At 36.3% G+C, this 19372-nt stretch overlaps 3 protein-coding genes across 3 annotated transcripts; 1 reads left to right on the top strand and 2 right to left on the bottom strand.

Moving 5' to 3' along the window:
* The first annotated feature begins 98 nt into the window (after positions 1-98).
* Positions 99-3271, top strand: si:ch211-10a23.2 (Galectin-related protein A-like). The gene is made up of 5 exons (XM_056760303.1): positions 99-186; positions 919-1145; positions 1475-1563; positions 2173-2362; positions 2512-3271. The coding sequence occupies exons 2-5, from the start codon at positions 1119-1121 to the stop codon at positions 2653-2655; spliced, it is 450 nt and encodes a 149-aa protein (XP_056616281.1). The 5' UTR covers positions 99-186; positions 919-1118; the 3' UTR covers positions 2656-3271.
* A 390-nt stretch (positions 3272-3661) lies between these two features.
* plek2 (pleckstrin 2) lies at positions 3662-8002 on the bottom strand. The gene is made up of 9 exons (XM_056760299.1): positions 7870-8002; positions 7634-7798; positions 6832-7022; positions 6644-6735; positions 6364-6551; positions 4721-4822; positions 4536-4619; positions 4328-4406; positions 3662-4061 (listed from the first exon to the last, which is right to left on the bottom strand). Exons 1-9 carry the CDS (start codon positions 7924-7926, stop codon positions 3934-3936), a joined length of 1086 nt encoding a protein of 361 aa, XP_056616277.1. The 5' UTR covers positions 7927-8002; the 3' UTR covers positions 3662-3933.
* A 2685-nt stretch (positions 8003-10687) lies between these two features.
* Positions 10688-18410, bottom strand: LOC130431635 (tandem C2 domains nuclear protein). Its single transcript, XM_056760772.1, has 12 exons — positions 18346-18410; positions 17965-18040; positions 17605-17799; positions 17290-17460; positions 16664-16737; positions 15775-15850; positions 14700-14806; positions 14256-14372; positions 13724-13915; positions 12872-12986; positions 12418-12617; positions 10688-12121 (listed from the first exon to the last, which is right to left on the bottom strand). The coding sequence occupies exons 2-12, from the start codon at positions 18029-18031 to the stop codon at positions 12011-12013; spliced, it is 1425 nt and encodes a 474-aa protein (XP_056616750.1). The 5' UTR covers positions 18032-18040; positions 18346-18410; the 3' UTR covers positions 10688-12010.
* Between the last annotated feature and the right edge of the window lie 962 nt (positions 18411-19372).

Below are 19372 nucleotides of genomic sequence, written 5' to 3'. Positions count from 1 at the left end.
ATATATTAAAACTTCGAATACTTTTTAGAATAACAGAAAAAAATGAGGTCCGGCTCTTGAAGAAAACCCCTTTGAGCCAACAGACGCCCCCTGCCGGAGTAATATTTAAAGTGAAGTGAAAGTATTGTCGCCTCATAAATAAATTTTTCACTCTAATGTATAGTCATCTCATCCGTTTCTTTAAGGGTAAGTGTTAAAAACAAAGTGTTATATACAAATTATGGCTGATGATGCGACAGTTATGTTAGTATTTTGCGAGATAGCAGCAACATGTAGGCAGACAATACATGCACATTTAATTGGTTTCATTGACAAAGCAAAGTGAAAGAAATTATTCTGAACTGAGTAAAGTGTGTTATAGTTTGCATGATAATAGCAGAAGGAAATGTGATCAGTAATTTGGCTCTTAAGCTATGGAAACTCTCACTGTGGGGTAAAAACATATTGCAGTGCTGGACAGGTTGGATGGGAATGTGAAACAATACACCTGTTGGGAGTTGATTATGTCTCTTGAGTATGTTGTCTTTGTTTGTGATTCCACAGTTATATCAAGCAGCTATTCCCAGTATTGCTAATCTTGATATAATATAGGCATAGTGTGGAATAATCCAAATACTTAACATAACATTGTTAAATAATAAATAAATTTACCTGGTTTAGCAAACATAATTTGTCCTTGTATTTATTTACGTAATTAATTGTATTCCTATTATTCGTTTCTAGAATCATGAAACAGAGCCGGTTTAATTTGACACCAGCGCTAGCAATCAAATGCTTCAAATGTAGGCTAGATGATGAGCTTTTAGGTGATTTGTAACATTTTAAACGGAAAAAAGTTTTAAAAAAAGGTGAAACAAGTAACATCCGTGCTAGTTGCATAAATTACTGTTTTTAGTGTTTTTATTAATATTTTGAAAGTGAATTCCACTGAATGACATCATCAGTGGCCAGACTGAGACGGTTTCTATAGAAACGCGGAGCTGCGAGGCGGGGTTCGCACATTCAGAGCCGGTCTCGCGCACCGTGATGATAAATCGCGTGCTTGACAGCTTTTGTCCTCGCGCTTTAAACGCAACACCTGCATAACGGAGTTAAAAGCCACTACGACAGAGGAAATCATGACAGAAAAAGGGATCATCGGAAATGTAAGTAGGCGATGATTTTAGAGTTTATTACACTAAAACTGAATGAATAAGCTTTAATAGAGATTTTACCATGGGCTCAAGTATACCACATTGTATACATATGTACATAAATGTAGGCCTATACGAATTTACTGATTACTGATGTTGGGGAATGCGCAAATACGCAACACTGCTCTGCCAGTTTAAGAACCTTTATTAAAAGGACCATTTTACATCAGATTTTGCAGTGGTTTAGATGGTGTATGGGATGAAAATGCAATGAAAAAGCCTAACTCGGATTATTATTATTATTACTATTCAATATTATTCAATTATTATTATTCCTACAGGATGATGAATATGTGGGTGAGATCAAAGGGGGTCTTCGGCCGTCTATGAAGTTGATAGTGATGGGTATTCTTCACAAGCGGCCCAAAAGGTTCGTATCAAAAGCACTTGCGTTCGTTTCATCACTGTCACATCGCGCCTTAAGAATGACTTTGTTCATTGGATGAGACTCGCCTCTGCTACCAAATCTATGAGGCGGTTGTATCGGAGATTAAAATGTTTAAACATTTCCAGTTCACACAAGAGAATGACACATGAGCATCAACAAAGAATAATCTAGATTTAGTTCATTAATTGAAATAAAATGCAGATTGAACGTCAATGTCATGCTCAGACAGAAAAGTATTCTCAGCAGTCTGGGTACAGTTTTGTTTGCCAGCGTGGGAAAGGGTAAATTCCCATTAAGGCTTAACCAGTCAGATCTCAGAAAGAGATTGGACGATTCTGGCCATAATGGGAAAATAGATGATTTAGCCAATATGACAACATAGAAAAACATATCCCACTATTTGACTTTTTTGTTGTGTTTTCTGACTCAGCTAAATATGGGGGGCACACCCACCCCTCAATGTCTGTGATGGTTGTAATTCTGATTTATAGCCGTATTATAGTGTAAAAGCAAGAATGCAAATTGAAATAGGCAGATGTTTGTTCTGCACAATTACAAAATAATGCACAAATGACGTGTCCTGTCTTTTAGCATGGTAGTGTTAGTGTCATGCCAGTCTAAGATAGAGGAGGATGAGGAAATCGAGGGTGACGTGGGTTTGGAGCTGAAGGTTAACTTTGCCGAAAAGGCTGTACATCGTAACGCTCGTCTGTCAGGGCAGTGGGGTGCTTCAGAGACCGCCTTGTCTTTCTTCCCCTTTGCTCCAGGAGAGGCTTTTAAGGTACAGTATGTTTTCGTTTGTTTGGCGATGGTGTCTAATTTTGATAAAGATCAAATGTGCTAAAACCTTGATCTAATGTCTTGCTCTTTATCATTTAGGAAGCTTCATACTTTCTGCAGCTAATTTTTGTTTTTGTTTCTCCCTCTCAGATGGAGATTGTGTGCGAGCACCAGCAGTTCCGTATTCTAGTGGATGGGCAGCCCTTGTGTGGTTTTGCTCACAGATTTACTCAGCTAGCATCTCTCACTGCTCTTAGAGTTTATGGAGATCTACAGCTTACCAAAGTGGCTTGAGCAGGACTGGATGTGTCTGCTATGATGAAACATTATTTATAGACACAAACTCACAGTTGAGGTTTTAGAAACCTCAGCATATTGTACACAGTTGTCTTAAAAGTTCGCCACCACGAGAACACCACGTTGGTTTTTATTAAGAATTATCTGAAGTTCGATCTGGGTTTAATTTGGTAGTAAAAACAAACTTGTTCAATATATGAATTGAAAACTAATATGAACATTTCAAAAACATTTCAATGCCAGACAGCATAAAAGTCACATGTAACATGTTAAATCCAAATGAATTCTCTCTTCTAATTGACATATCCTGCATAACTCTTCATAAAAACTAACGGAGAGATTTAATTTTTTTTTTAGTTAAATCCAAACAATAAGCTCTTACATTTTAATATTGAATCTTTTTTAAAAAGTAAATGATGTACTTCCTAAATGTTTTGGTTTGCTGTAGATGTGGTTAGTGGCTCTTTGATACAGCAGCAAAAGTGCCTTTATTTGTTCATTTAGATGCACTTTTAGGTGTTTGTAGTTGCAATGGATGTAACTTTATTTTTAGCATGTCCTGCAATTATATTGATTTGAAGAAAACTGACTTAAAGTCCTTTTGAAGCCTTGAGCTCACGGTGCTGTCACTTTACTGTCAAATGCTTCAACTTAATAATGTATTAAATGAGTGTATCATGTTCATAGCAAGTTTTACTTTTACATATACTTGTACATCTTTTACATCTAATAATGGCAATATGTAAACAGTAAACTTTCTTAAAGAACCTTTTCCGATTTGAGTTATACATTTTAATGTGTGTTTTGTGTGTGAGAGAGTGTGTTTGGTGTACAGTATTGGAAAAACACCCACACACTCATACGTCTGTATGTGTTTTGAACCATAGCAACAAAACAACAAACTTGTGCGAGGAATAAAGTCAGTTCTGTTTTGTTACTTCCTGTCAACTATAGAAGAGGCAGGTAAAAACATGTTCCTTTACAAAACAAGACTTGCTTCATATACATTTTTGCAACATTTATTATAACATTACAAAACAGCACATACAAAAAACACTGATCATCTAATTAACTGTACATTCACTGAATGCGAAAACTTTACCGTCTGTATATTCTAATATATAAAAACTAAACTGTCCCGTATACACTTAAGACACACAAAAATACAATTGTTAAACAGCACACGCACAGATTTGTCAACAGAGAATTTGTTTAACAAAAAGTGGTTAACTCATTTGTTAGGGTTGGTTCGTTACATTTGGAGTTAAGTGACGGTTACATCACTTGTCTGATAGCTTGGATCCAGTCCATTCTCTCCTCGTGTGTTGGGGCTTGAATGTAATAGTGTGTGTCCATCTGAGTGATGATTTTGAAGAGGTTCCCTTGTATTTTACCCTTAACACCTGAAGATAACAATAGAGTGACCATTAGCTTCTGCTTACAGAGAACATGTAAACATCAGTCTTACCATGACAATAGAACCTAAATTATTTCCTATGTTAAGCATCTGTATTGCTAAATCTTTAATTCAGACAATTATGATGTAAACACTTGTTAGTGTGGAAACTCCCAATAAAGCTTTCCATAGAGTAACAGTAATATTAGTGATTCAGGAGTAATCACACCTCAGAGAGCTCCATAAGAGAGGCATGATACAGGTGTGACTCACCTGAGGGTGTGCCGTTATCATCCAGTGCAGACACCAGACAACCGCGCAGAGATATACTGCCAACTGGTGTGATGTCATCCTACAAAGGGTGGCCATCACAGGAAATATACAAGTCAGCACAAAAGTAAACAGCACATGACACAATACATTTCAGTACTTGATCTGAGACACCGGTGTGTATTTGACTGTACTTAATAGACACTCTCACCTTGCTGGGGTCATAGTAGTGCAGAAAGCCAGGCTCCGCCCTTAAGACAAACAATCTCACCTTCCAGTTCTTCACCTTGTGGCCCTGACACACAGATACACAGGTGAGCATGCGCACACACAGATAGTTGGCAATACAGATAATCACATTTCAGTCCAGCCCACTCTTTAAATTGGAGTGCTTACCTGTTTTAACAGGTAACCTCTCTTTACTACTTTGCCACTCAGCTCCACCGCAGACAAAGACTTCTCTGCTTTCACACTACCTCTCTTCTGGAAGCTCTGAGACTGTGGAAGAAGTGACATACTTTTAGTTGAGTTAAGACATCTTATTTCCACCCAGCTCAAGAAGTTTTTGCTGAAGTGTGCTGTTAGAATTCGTTTTAGGCTTAATACTCAAACTTTTGGTATATTTTGAGATGCTTCAAATCTACTTGAAATACAGTGTGTGTATGCAATTTTTGTGTCACAATGAAATGATTTGTATACGTGTATATATTTACTATTTATGTATATTACAATTCATATGAGATTGTGTTTGTAGTAATGATAGATAGTGTAAGAGGCTATGTCCACAGAGGCGTTTACACCTGTGGCTGGCATGTTTTTTCAATTGTTTTCAACGGTAAAGCTGCGCTTTTAGAAAAAGCCATCAGTTAACGGGTTTTTTTTCCACTCAGCCCTGGTGCTATGCGTTTTTCCCAAGATCAGCGCCGGCGTTCGACCGGACGTCCAGAGTTGAAGAATGAGTCTTGAGCTGCATCTTTTAAGTTCTTGGTGGCAATTGAGAGCTTGAGATACCGCTTGACTAATATCAAACTCTTGTCTCTCTTACTTTTTTATTGAAAAAGGTTGGTTGAAATGACTAAATTTGAGATCAAATCTGTAATTATTTTAAATAGATATTATGTCAGAAAGAGGTTCACTAGTGTCTTACATTTAATAGTAAAAGTGACATTTGAACAAATTAAATCAAATTGACTAAAATGTTTAACTTATTGCTTAATAATATTCTAATGTGTTACTTACCTGAGTATCTTTATTCAAGTGAAGTTTATTGTGCAAAAGATCTGTGTGAGAGTCTGTACGATTTATATAAAAGTTATTGGATGATTTGACCTATTTATTGATCTTTTGCTGTATACGTGTTTATTCAGTTTACATATGATATTTTATTATGGTTTTAAATACTGTTTGTTTAATAAAGACAATACAGAGGACTGCTTGACTAACAGCATACTCTTGTCTCTCTTACTGTTTTATTGAAAATTTTACACTGAATAGAGTTCCTCCCTTTGACCGGGACCTGTAACATATATTGTAAACTACAGTATAAGAATGATGTTATGTTCACTTAAAGAAAACAACTGCACTATTTATTTACTTGTATATTAATAGAGTATATTTCATTCACTCTAAAAAAAAATGAGCTTGACATTTACTACTCTTGCACTTAAAGTATACTTGAACTTTTTTAAGATACTTTTATAAACTAAAAAAGTGGGCCATTTTAGTCCCAAGCGGTACTGAAGTAGTACTCATTACATAAAATGCAACAACCTTTACCGAAGTATACCGAATAATGAAATTAACTTGGAGTTAACTTATTTTTTGTAAGGGCTAACACAACTAACACTACAGATTTGGTTGAAATTGTTTTATTAGACTCCCCTTTAAAACTAAATAAAAACAGTGTCATGATTCTGCGCTTCAAGCTCCATAAAGTCAAAGTGTCATGCTTAAATTGTGCTATTTTCTAAGCCGTTTGAAAACTGCAGTTTGAGAACCATAATAAAAACAAAACACAAAAAAAGAAGAAAAGAACTTACAAAGCAGTAGAGTGCAGTGGAATCATCCAGAAACTGCTCTCCTAAAGCAGCGTTACGTAGAGCATCGGCGCTTCTTATTCCGATAGGTCGCAGAGAGCTGTCATCCAGGAGCGCAGAGGCTAATGTTACTGCCTCCACACGGGTCAGAGACAGCTTATTAAACACAAGCCAATCCACCACTGCTGAGCCTGTACACACACAAAATAAGATCATAACTATTACAATGCAACTAAATATTTCATGTATGAGCTATTGTGTTAGTGTATAATACGTGTCTGACCTGAGAAACAGTTGGTGTAAGAACTGCCCTGTTCAACATGGCTGCATAGGCGAATACCAGTGTGCACATCATACATAGAGTCCACCACCTGACTGATTAGAGATGACATACACATTATTAGCTTCGACAGTGTATCTAACAACAAAAAGAAACATATAGTACACTGACGGTCTCCGAACTCATGTTACCTGAGATTGACATTGTGAAGATGGAGGGACGTGGAACCTTTATTCTGTGATGAGGATGGGGTCGGTGTTTTATGTGGGTTGAGCTTCTGTACTGCTGCGCCAATCGCTTCAGCCCATTCATCACGCTCCTCCCTCTTGCACGCCTCCAGGAAATGCTCTTCTGAGGTGCTGGTCTGCAGCCTCAGCACCAGCTGCAAGATGAAAGACATGTGGTTACTATGACAACAGCCTTAAAAACTAAATATATATTATAATGCTCACAAGTGTACAATGATTCAAGACTTGAAGTTGAAATGTAATAGATGATCAGAAGTTAGCTGATGCCACATGAGCACAGCCAATCACAAGACTGGATTCCAAGATTTTATTTCAAACTATCATAGTTATAAACACACTATGATCATAAGTGAAGCAGCCTTTAATTTCAAGGAATGTACAGGCGACATAAACGTGTCTAAACATTTAGAAAACTCAATGAACATGTGTTGGATTCCAGCTCTTTAAAGCCAGTGGGAAATAGTGTTGTGTTCCTGACATGCGAGAGCATGTGATTACAACAAAATACAACAATGAAGGGCTAAATCATATAAAACATGACAACCCGAGGCTGTGAACATTTAAATCAAAAGAGACACACCCAGCGGTACCGTTCAGAGTTTAATCTGCACTAACCCATTTATAACAAGGTTGAAGAAGATGTGTTCAGAACAAAGCCAACATTTATGAAGTTTGTTCAATCGTCTGTTTTCATAGATTAAAATGTAAAAAGATAACTATACTACAATTGATGGTCCGCACTCACCGGTCGGTTCTCATACTCCAGGTAAGGACAGATGATGTTGCAGTTGTTTAACGATATGGTCCCTCGATGAGACGAATCGCGTTTTCCACTTTCGTATTTATAATACAGAAGTCTGTCCGGTTTAAGTACAAACCAGCGAACTTTCCAGTTGTGAACCACGTGTCCCTGAAAATAACATCAAGCGAATTAATTCAGTTTAAAGCGATTGGAAAATGAATTAAACCAGTTTGTCTTACCCTTTTCACTAAAAACCCCTCTTTAAGAACGGATTTATTTTCTGATTCTGTGCCCATGTTAACGTTACCTGTCTGACTGCGAGTCAATGCAAACAGGTAAGAGCTTCGTCTACTTTATAGTGCCTGAATTCTTTGTCATATGCGTCATTGTGTAGCCCACACCCCACACAATCCAGCGCCTCCAGGCGTACGGTTCAACACATTTAATCAACACGAAGAAGAATACGGGTTTACTGAAATCAATTTAAAAGAGATAAATAACCGAATTATGAGCATTCATGCTTGATGTGTGTCAGGTGTAGTTCAATTATTTATTATCCTTTTATTTTACAATAAGACGGGGTAGTAGTATTGGGAATTCATAAAGGGGGATGTGATTTGAGTCACCAAAACAGACCAAATTGAGTCATCGATCCAGCTAAAAGGAGATTCATAATCTACATGACCGGATGTTTGTTGCTATGGTGAAAATAAGTGAAAATAAAAATATTAAAGTCTGTCGATTACATTTTTTTGTCAATACAATCACAACGTTAACAATAAAACTTAATAAATAGAATTCGTTCATTCAATTATCCAATATGTGGATTATGTAAAAATATCTCGTTTTGAATATCTAAAATGTTTAAGAATACTCAATTTTATTCTGTACATTTTTGTATTTTATTCTATACAGGATTCTATCAGAACATTCTATAAATAATAGTTTATAACAGACTGGCTAAATGGACAAATCACAGACAAACACGTATTTTATTCAAAATGAAAAAATGAAAATGCGTTTTTTATCACATGCTGACAAAGTTGCGGTGAGAGATTCTGACATATTCTGTGTGTTGATCATGTGTTTATAATGCAGCGGGCAATGTTTCTACATGAATTATGAAAAAACTACGATAGGAAATGACGCATATTTTTCCTCCACTTCTCTCAACGCCCAAAAGATGGTGATATTGTGCTACAATTGAATTTTTTGTGTATATTGTCTTAATTTACAGTCCTGTTATCTGTTTTATTAGAATTAACCACTATTTGGTGTAACTAGTTACTAAGTAATTAGTTACTGTAATTTAATTACTTTTCCCTTGAAAAATCTAAGTAAGGGATTACTCTTTTTTTCTGGAATTTAATTACAGTTACTTTTTATGTAATTAACTAAATACTTTGTGTAATTTATGCATGTGAAATAGTGAAATTGACATCGAAACTCAAAATCCATGCTTTAATGTATAATTCTCACATTTTTAATACTTTATGTAGTTTAATATAAGTTATTTGAATGAATTAAATAAGCCATTTCATGTCTATCCTTGAATCACTTAGCTGATCAAGGTTGATGTAGGATATAGAAAGTAATTAGTTATAAGTAACTAAATACTTTTTGGACGGAGTAAGTTTTATAGTAATCTAATTAGACTATTGAATTAATTACTTTTTCAGAGTAATTTACCCAACACTGGAATTAATATACACATTAGAGGATCAAGTTACACCTTAATTAATACAAAATGTGCTTGTGGGAATGAAAGTTTATCAAAATAATATGAACTTCAAGCCATGTAATACTGGATCATATACAATTTCTCCTAAAGCACTTAAAACAGCAAAGACATAAAATGAAGAGAAAAAATCTCTGGTTAACCTATTTTTGTGACAACAGATATTCAAAGCTCTGATTGCAGTTCAGATGTTATAGAATTATAAAACAGTTTTGAAAGAGAGCCTTACTGAAACAGACATCTGTGTGGATTTGGGGTGTTGATGCAGATAATCTTGATCTTGAAGCGTGTGAACTCAGCGTGAGGAAGTTTGTGAGGAATTCAGATCCTGGAGACGGTGCTGAAATCTAGGATGTGTAAGTCCTCTTTTAATTAAAAACACAGTGGAAACACACACGCATGCAACTCCACATGGTCACAGCTGTTAAAGTGTGAGTGTCTGTGGTCAAGAGGGGGATTACTGAAAAAGCAAAAACATTTTTGAGCTTCTCACTCTTCCAATCTTTCAGTCTTCTTGTTTATATCTCTATACATATCTGTTTTATGACTCACTTCCTTTGACTTTGGGTTTTATTGAATAGATTTGACAAGAGACTTGCAGGTAAGTGTTAGGCCACGTTTTCATATGCGCTTTCATATCTCAATTCCTGGACCGTTTATTAACTGGTTGTATAATTTCTACAGACACAACACATTCAATTCACACACACACGCGCGCACACACACACACACACACACACACACACACAGGTCAGCTGTTTTGCTGGGATTTGCTACAGGTGGAAGTAACCCAGGGTGATGGGGGTGTGTCTTGAGGAATAACCATTAACACTGTTCAAACAGTCAATCCCATAACAATCCTGTACATTTTGACGCAAATCATGACGTCAGTTAAATCAAACATCCGGATGTAGAAGTATCCCTCAGAGGCCTTAAAATATTAAAATTGACATGCACTGTTCATTACTGTTAACTAATCTTATATGACTACAGTATAAATGTTTACATAACTCTGTCTGTTGTGAATGAGGCAGAGAATCACATTTCAACTTTCATATAGAGACACGTATGTTGTATGCTTTAAATTAGATCTGCAGTACTGTGATTCAATACATTTTTACACAGATGAATCAAATTGTATATCTATTAGAACTTCACCATCTGTCATGCACAACTCCATACTCATGTTAGGCAATCCATACTGTACAAAACACCAAATTCTCAAATAAAATGATTGTAACATTGTTAATCTGTTCACACAATGAAACAGCATAACAAAAAATTCCATAGTGTCACATTTTTAAAGATTCTTTCACATGGTGATTTGATATAACGTTTAATAGCAGTAATATCACAATAACAGATCAGACAAAATGTGTAAGCACAAAATACAGCCAGTAAGCACAAAATGTTGTTTCTTACCTCTCTGTTATAATATCTCCTACATAATATCACATCATGTCTGCTGAACTAGCAACACTTAACACAATATGCATGCTTAAATATGAACACAAATATAAATTCTCTTAGATACTTGCTGCTAGTTTTACTGTACCTGTACAAATATGATTGCATAAAAATGACGACACATAGAGAGCTAGGTCACCTTGGTACAAAACATGCAAGTAAGTGAAATGCCAGTGTAAACAAAAGTCTCTTTGTTTCAGTCTTTCGCTGTATTACCCTTTCATTTAAGCTCTCTTGCTCTGTGAAAGGACAGAGGAGGCAAAGTAAGGGATTGAGTTCCACTTGGACGGGAATGTAACCCAAGTCCTCCTAAACTTCTAAAAATAAAAGCTTTTTCAAATAGTATTCAGCCCCAGGGGAGAAAGCATCAGACTCTTTTACAGTTATTTAACCGGATTTACAAACAATCATTCATCATCACCAAATCACTGCAGAGATGTCGTTTCAATGTATAAACTCAAAAGTACTGGTGTTATATGGGGATGCATGGAGAACAATTCTAAAACTTTATATATGAATTCTGAAAAACTATTAGCTGACTGTCTAATTTAACTTCTTTAACTAAATATCTGTGCTAATGTCTGGACATTAGCACAGCTCTGTTAAATCTTTTGTGTCTTATCGCAGCTAACTTTGTATTATGTGTCCTGCTCTTATATACACAGTATGTCATGTTTTTTTATTTTTATACATCAGTAAGAAACATATAAATGTTAACTTTGTTGCTATCTACAACTTTCTACATCTATCTACAAATTACAGCACACATAAAAAAGCCCTGGTTCACCTGGTGCTCAAGGATAATATAAGCAAAGTAAACAAAAAAGACTTCTTAACTAATCCAAGGTTCTTTACATATGATATGTTAGTTAAATTATTCAGTTTTTGTTTAGCAAATATATAATGTTTTTAAATAAACCAAAACTAAAACTGAAATAGATTTGCCAGTGATCACAATGAATTATCCTTTACAGTGTTTCCTTTGTTTTGAGTGTTCAGGAAAAGTTGATAAGAAAAATAGTTGGGTAGTTAAAAAAACATATCTTCACTGAAAATTCATCAAAGATCAAAGATACAAATTGATTTTCTTTGGAAGTTGATAATCGTATAAATGTGCGCGTGAGCATACCAGCCCAGTTTACCACTATATCTCTCTTGTTCATTTCTTCTCTCGTTCAGGGTCGACTGACTCTGTGCCATGAGGTCACCACTTTTTCTGGATTAGTCATGGAATCTTGCCACTGTTCCGATGCCTCTAGAGAACTGTAGTCAAAACCCAAGAGGACCTGAAAATTTAGGAAAATCACCTTTAATCATATTAAAGGAATAAACAGCTTTCATTTATTAAATGTAACATTAACTTTATAATTTAGTTTTTTGAGATTTTATTTAATAAAGTTTGGAAGAGACAATCTTTTTCTCAGCCAATGGAAAATGGTGGAAATTTAAATAAAACCTGCTGACAAATACATTCTCGCAATTGTGTTTGATAATGCTAGAAATGTAGAAAACAAACACTTCATCTTTAGCTATATTGATACCATTACTAAGAATGCTGTTATGTATTCTACTCTTTACTGACCTGTCCAAGTAGATGCTTTCTCCGAACAGAGCCGCTTCTGTAGAGTTTGACCGCCAGTTGAAGGTTCTTGTCCTGATTGGTGATGGGCAAAAGAAGCACCTCCTCCCACTGAACACGCCCCCCTGATGACTTCATCACCTTTGTCTTCCTCTTCAGCAAGAACCTGCCATCACTAAGCATGTCCACCTTTACAAAGAAACCTACAGAGAATGTGCAGTTTTATTTGGTGCAAAGAACTGGGAAATGATAAGATAACAAAAATCTGTCATATTAAGTTGTGGTCAGGGTGACGAGGTAAACCCTTATTAAGCCCATTTGTGAACTTCCATTCCATTCCATTTTCTACCGCTTATCCGAACTACCTCGGGTCACGGATTTGTGAACTTCATTCTATATTTTCTTATATAGTAATGAAAGTGTTTGGTGAAATGATGATAAACGCCGAGAGACTTACTCTGTGAGAGTGGTGAGGAGGATGTTGGAAGGTTTTGAGCACTGAGAATATGGAGTTGCATTCTGCTGCTCACCGGCTGAAAGCACAAAGCCAGCTGAAGCTCAGCATGACACACCTACAGAAACACAAATACACACAGTATTAACCGTGTCAGTTTGTGTCGTCTTATTTGTGTGTGCTTGTCCCTGTTATGACTACTGTAGTTCACAGATTTATAAGACACAAACCTATTTCTGCAAAAGTACACAAACGTTCTTCATTTCACCCACTTACACTGACCTTCATTCATTCTGGAACGCAATTCTGTCTATCTCAAACTAGCGAATAACAACCATTCATTTTTTGTGCTTGACATTGCAAAATGGCTTGTGATTTGAGTGAGACACGCACAAAAAAGTCTTCCTTGAAACAAAAACTTTTTTTTTTGCTTATATAAACACTGTCAATACAACTGTTCCAAACCCGATCCCTGTCTGTGTGTGTGTGGAAACGTTCCCTTAGCCAAACAATGTTTATGTTTAATGTTAGATTACACAAGATGTGACACATTGTTTTACAGTAACGTAATTATGATGTCGGAAATTCTAGAGCCATTCTTTCATCTGGAAAATAAAACAACAAAAAATAACATGACTTTTATTAGGCCTGTCTGCCTTAATTATTTCCACAAACTGTTATCAGGGTAACCGAGGCATAATGGGTAGTTGCAAGGGGAAAGTTTAAGATCACGTTCAAAGAATCACATACAGTCAAATACAGGTAGGAATTGTATGGGAGGGCTGGGTGTATTCTGGCTGCTTGGTTTGGAATCAGATAAGCGTTCAGATACGATACAGAAGGTCAGAGACTCACACGTGTTTTAGAGTGGGCCCTGAAATCCAGCCAGTGTTGTGTTTCTTGTGGTCCGAGGGTCCGAAGAGATAACGCGCACTCTCCGAGCGTGCGCTTGCGTGGCGCGTGAGCCTGCAGACGCAGCACCAGCGCAGAACTGCGTAATTGCTCTAGGTTAAGAGTGAAGACAAATGTCTCCATGAAGAGAGTGTCCTACAAAACACAAAGATTGAGAAGAATTCATTTACTTTACTTGATGCGTTTTGTTAGCATGACGAAAATGACAAAAATGACAAAGTATAATATTGGCAAAGCATTTAAAGCTGCAAATATACTAAAGTAACAAAACAACTGTATAATCTTTTTTATATCAGTACAGGGCGTGTAGCCGAAACAAGCGATAACTGAAGAAACACATCAGGCATGTGTGAGAGAAACACCCTCAATGCAGGCTGACTATTTATCATTATTAATCAGAATTATGCAATCAAAAACAATCTCTCATGTTATTTCTGCAACGCTGAAGCAAGAGTTGATTCTTTGTTTTACTCACCGCTGATGCTTCTTTGACTGTGCTCTTGAATCTCACTTGTTTCGTCATGCTGATGACCCCTTTGACCCCAATCCTTGGAGGCTCTGACCCTTCAGTGTCCACATTCAAGCCTGTACACTTAAGAGAGAAAGTACCAAAATGTCAGGACAACAGACACAACAAGGGTGAAAGAAACATGCACTTTTTATAAGCTTTATAACCAACCAATAAAACATTTGTGTGTTTGATAACTAGGATATTATAGATGAAAATGCTTTTGAGACTTGGAAGCTCAATGAAAGAAGAAACGTCCTGGTGATTAAATAGTTTAATTTTTTTGCTTTTAAGATGATTTTTGGTGAACTGTGCCCAAACTCAGAGACAGAAGCTCAATTCAGCCAGAGTATAAATGAAACACAATGGCCTATTGCTGACTTGTAAAGCCCCTGTTGGATGAAACCGTACCTTTACCAAGGTGATCCACACCTGCTCCACCGCCTCTTCGTACCTCATGTGCACACATACTTTTCCTAGTTCATGATCCCGCTCATCTCCAGACAGTATAATTGACTCTACAAGCGAACAAGTAAACACAAATAAATATGAATCTAGTGGTGAGGTTGCAAAATGCAACAAATAGCTGAGTCCACCGCTCACCCTCCCCCCCTTTGGAAGCTCTACGGTGGCTGACACAGAACTAAGATGTCGTCACGTTTTTCGCTTCTTTGCCGAAAGGGATAACGTATTTATGAAATATGCTCTGTAGAGCAGTTTGTCCATTTAGGGCTTCTGTAGAAACAACAACACGATTTCCATGTCAGGGGACCCGTGGTTTATATAGATAATAATAGATATTAAAAACATAACGCTTTAAAGCTCATTATAAACCTCTGAAGACAAAGTTCTGTATATTATATTGCATTACTGTCCATAGAGCCTCCAAAAAAGTACAGACAGCCCTTTCAGGCTATATTTTCTTGCTTGTTTGTTTTTATGTAATAGGACAGTGATATACTGTATATAAATATACTTCCCACAATGTAATCAGTTATTGTCTCTGACTTTCTGAAAACATTATTTATAATTAAACATCATGGTAGACATTCACTAGAACATAAGTTTGTGTGTGTAAAAAGATCCACTATCTACTAAGAGTTATCTGAGGATACATGCATGCTTGAGTTTAGGGAAAACATTTGGAAGCAATTACTGCATCTGCCCTTCCACAATTTCACAATCTGCAATGAGTCAGTCCTGTGTGTGTGTGTGTGTGTGTGTGTGTGTGCGCGTTTGTGTACGCATGTGAGTTTGTTTGAGAGTCCTTGTGTATGCGAGTACTGGGCTGGAAGAGAGGGGGCAAGATTGTTGGGAAATAAAGGGTTTAAAAAGACACTGAAAAAAGGAGAAAAACAAACAAAGGAAGTTGTAGTGGAAATGCCAGGTAACAGTGGAGAGGAACTATTGGAATGGAACTTTGAGGGTTCTTTTGGAACGCGGTTGTCTACAATTACTATTTGAGTGATCGGTCATGAATGGTTACCTAGACTACGGCTGCTCCCAAAGGAATCCTGAATGGAGCATGTGCTGCTCTGGATACTGGATACAGAATCATACCGCTTGAAGGAAACAGAGAAGAAATGTCACTGCATCACAGAACTGCCAATCGTCAAACAGGAAACTTTAAAACAGGCTTTATCTGATTGGTGTAGGTTTGTTTGGTTGCACTTCTGCACACTGAGGTGGCCACTCAGTAATCCACCATCATTATAAGGCTGGAGACGACAAACTGACTCAGTGTCTTTATTTAACTTAAACAATAATAGAAACCTCGCCCAGCTCAGATCAAACACTATGGTGTTAAATGCTCCGCCGCAGCTAGATTTAGTTTCATTTCATATCGATAATGCAATCATGTATAATTTCTATCAGCCAATTATGTTAAGAACTTTAAAAACGTTAAGTTGATGACGTTGGTAAATTTGCCTAGTCTGAGACAATACAATTTCCCACCCCATGAAAAAAAAAGCGCTATTATATTTATTAAGTGTGTTGACAATCTATAGGTAATTGAAAAACATTACAAAGTTTAATATACAGAATTGTATATCTAAAAAAAAGAATATGAATAAAATGTTAGCGTGAACAAGTACTGTTTTGTTTGTTTTCTATGTGTTTTAATATGATAATTTATAGCTGTACTCTGATAACAGATTAAGGCGTGTCAGTTACTTTGGCTCATGTTTGCCAATACTAGGTTATTTAGAGTCATTTATTTATAATACATATTAATAACCCTCCTCAAATTATTATTACATACCCCTTTATACAGATATTTACAGGCTGCATGTGACTGTGAAAGCTGTATAATTGAACGGTGATACTGATTATAGGAACGGGCTGTTAAGTGAGGCGTGTATGTGTGCACTCACCTGTACATGGCCCTGAGGGTTTGACAAATCGAACATGGAGTGACTGAGTCTCTGTTTACCATTATTGTCCCATCCTGTGAATAACAGACATGAATCATTTCACTGATTCAGTAGCTTTCCAGTGTACGTCTATACGTCAAATATGCAGTTGATTCAGAAGATTACATTTGATTCTAAATTCCAGTACATTAATACATTGTGTCTTATTTTTCTCTATTCTTTATAAAATACTGAACATTTAAAGACTGAAATGATTTTCTTATAAGCCAGGTAATTGCAATTGTGTCATCGAATGGGATGCTTTTTGTTTTTTCTGTGTATAATGTAAAACAACAAAATCATACATTTCAACAACGCGGGACATTCTCATGTCAAGTGTGTCATAAACAATATTGATTTAGGAGAGGGAATAAAATGAAAGATTACAGACAGGTGGTTTGGAGAGTAAATATTTGAAGAGAAGTTACACACTAAATGATGCTATGAGGAAGTTATATTGTACGGTAAGTTCACTCCCTCAAACCCAGAAAACAAATGATAAGAAGAAGGAATCTGTGTTGCATCTGAATTTCCTTAACAAGTCTGAACATCCATTAGCATTTCAGTTAAATCTAAAGGCATCTCACCTGTGCCATGGGTATTGCCAACCCCAGTTTTCAAAGTGGGGCGTCTCAGGGAACCGGGTGACATGTAGTTTATCATCTGACTGGTGTTTAAGGTAATTTCAGGGTCATACACAATTTGACTGGCTCCTGCAAGCTCCGCCTTCCTTTCTGCATAAGTGGTCCTTGTGGAACCTTAAATTGTTGTCAGATTTGCATAATTGTTAAATTTGTGCAAGGTTATGGATCTCCATTCTCATTAACTGAGAAACATATAATCCAAAAAATGCTGTCATGACACTGTTTCCCCCTAGTAAACCCATAAAAGTGCCAATTTACTCTGTTGCCCAATATTGTAGCCAGGGTACTGTGCCCCTCTCGGCTGAATGTAGGAGGGCTTGAAGGTTGGAAGGACGAAGGGAATCTCCCGGCCGTCTGGTGGTAGTTTGGACAAGAGATAATCCTCTGACACTCCAACACTTTTCTTCACATTAGACTCAAGTGTTAATGTATGTGGAGGCAGAACCTTTATTACTGCAAAAAAATCAATAATTCAATAAGGATTTGTATGTATTTGTATGTGCAGCATCTTTTTTATGTGTATCTGCATAGTGAAAACAACAATTACGAGCAGGAGAGAGAGAGAGAGAGAGAGAGAGAGAGAGAGAGAGAGAGAGAGAGAGAGAGAGGGAGACTTACTTTGATTCTCTGATTCTTTCTTCTTGGCCATAAACTGTTTGCAACAGTTTTTTATACATTCCGTCATGTTGTGGATCTACACATAAATCGTATAGCAATAACGTCAAAACGAGAGGAATGAGTAAAGAAAATAATAAAAATAAATGTATATTATGTACTTAGCATTTAAAATAAATAAATGCATTTAAAACAACTTCGAAAACACTTTGTTATGTAAACAGGAATTGTTAATAGCCTAACCAATTTTGATTAAAAAAATTCAAGCAAATAACTCATAACGCATTTCAAGTGTCATCGTTTTTCTTTTGGCTGGTTCTGGTTTTTGTCTGTGCAGTTTAAGACATTATTAGTAGAGTGTGTAATAAATAATGTTGTACATACCTGTGGTGTTGTCCACACGGAGTAGATAACGCACTAAACTCACGAGTACAGCAGGTGAATGTGAAAGCCTCCAGTGAGAGTGAAAACTTCTGCCTGTGTCTGGGTCATAGCGCCCGCCAGATTGTAACCTCCTCTCTCATGGCACTCCATTACGATTTGGAAAATCTGAATTATTTGATATAATAATTTCTCACCCTCAAGTTGTTCCGAACCTATTTTATTTGGTTAAAAAAATCCATGGAACACAAATAAATATATTTGGAAAAATGTTAAAACTGACAAATCTGGGCCACAACTGACTACTATAGTAGAGAAAAAAGGTATAATTTTTGTAATTATTGTATAAAAATAAATAGTTGTTAAATGTTGTTAATCTCAAAAGAAGATATTTGTTTTAGAATTTAGGAAACGAACAGTTCTGGGGAAGCTTTGACTACCAATTAATGTTTAGTGACTAATATGGTAGTCAATGGTGCCCCAGAAATCTCAGTTGCTAACATACTTCCAAATATCTGTACGTTTAACAGAAGAAAGACATTTATACACGTTTAACAACTTGAAGTTGAGTAATACATGACCAGTGGTGAATGCTTGCTTTTTCAATGGCGCTGTTTGCGTATAACGACATTTGAAGATCTATATTATCGTATACCCTCCGCATTTGCTGCTTAAAAACGTCCCTTTAACTTTATCTTTTTCTTATTTTGTTTTAAAACAAGTGATTCTTTAGATCAGTTTCTTAAAAACCTCCCACAACAGCATCTGTCACCACTTTTAATACTAGCTTTACTCAGGCAAAGTTACATCTATATTCTGAACCAAGGAAAAATATTGTATTGTGGTCAACATTATTGGCATGGACCTGTTTTGCTCCAATGATATAACTTCATAATCAAAGCATAAGTGAAGAACTGTGTATTTTATATATATGAATAAATTGCATATTTAACTGTAATAAATGTCATGTTACTAGACAACACACACTGACTTCTATGTTTTTCGGCCATTTAGGGTCGGTCTCTGGGGT

The sequence above is a fragment of the Triplophysa dalaica genome, chromosome 11 (assembly GCF_015846415.1).
Source record: "Triplophysa dalaica isolate WHDGS20190420 chromosome 11, ASM1584641v1, whole genome shotgun sequence".
NCBI classification, from domain to species: domain Eukaryota; kingdom Metazoa; phylum Chordata; class Actinopteri; order Cypriniformes; family Nemacheilidae; genus Triplophysa; species Triplophysa dalaica.
The sequence above is the reverse complement of the archived record's forward strand: the minus strand, read 5'-3'. Positions and strand labels throughout refer to the sequence as shown.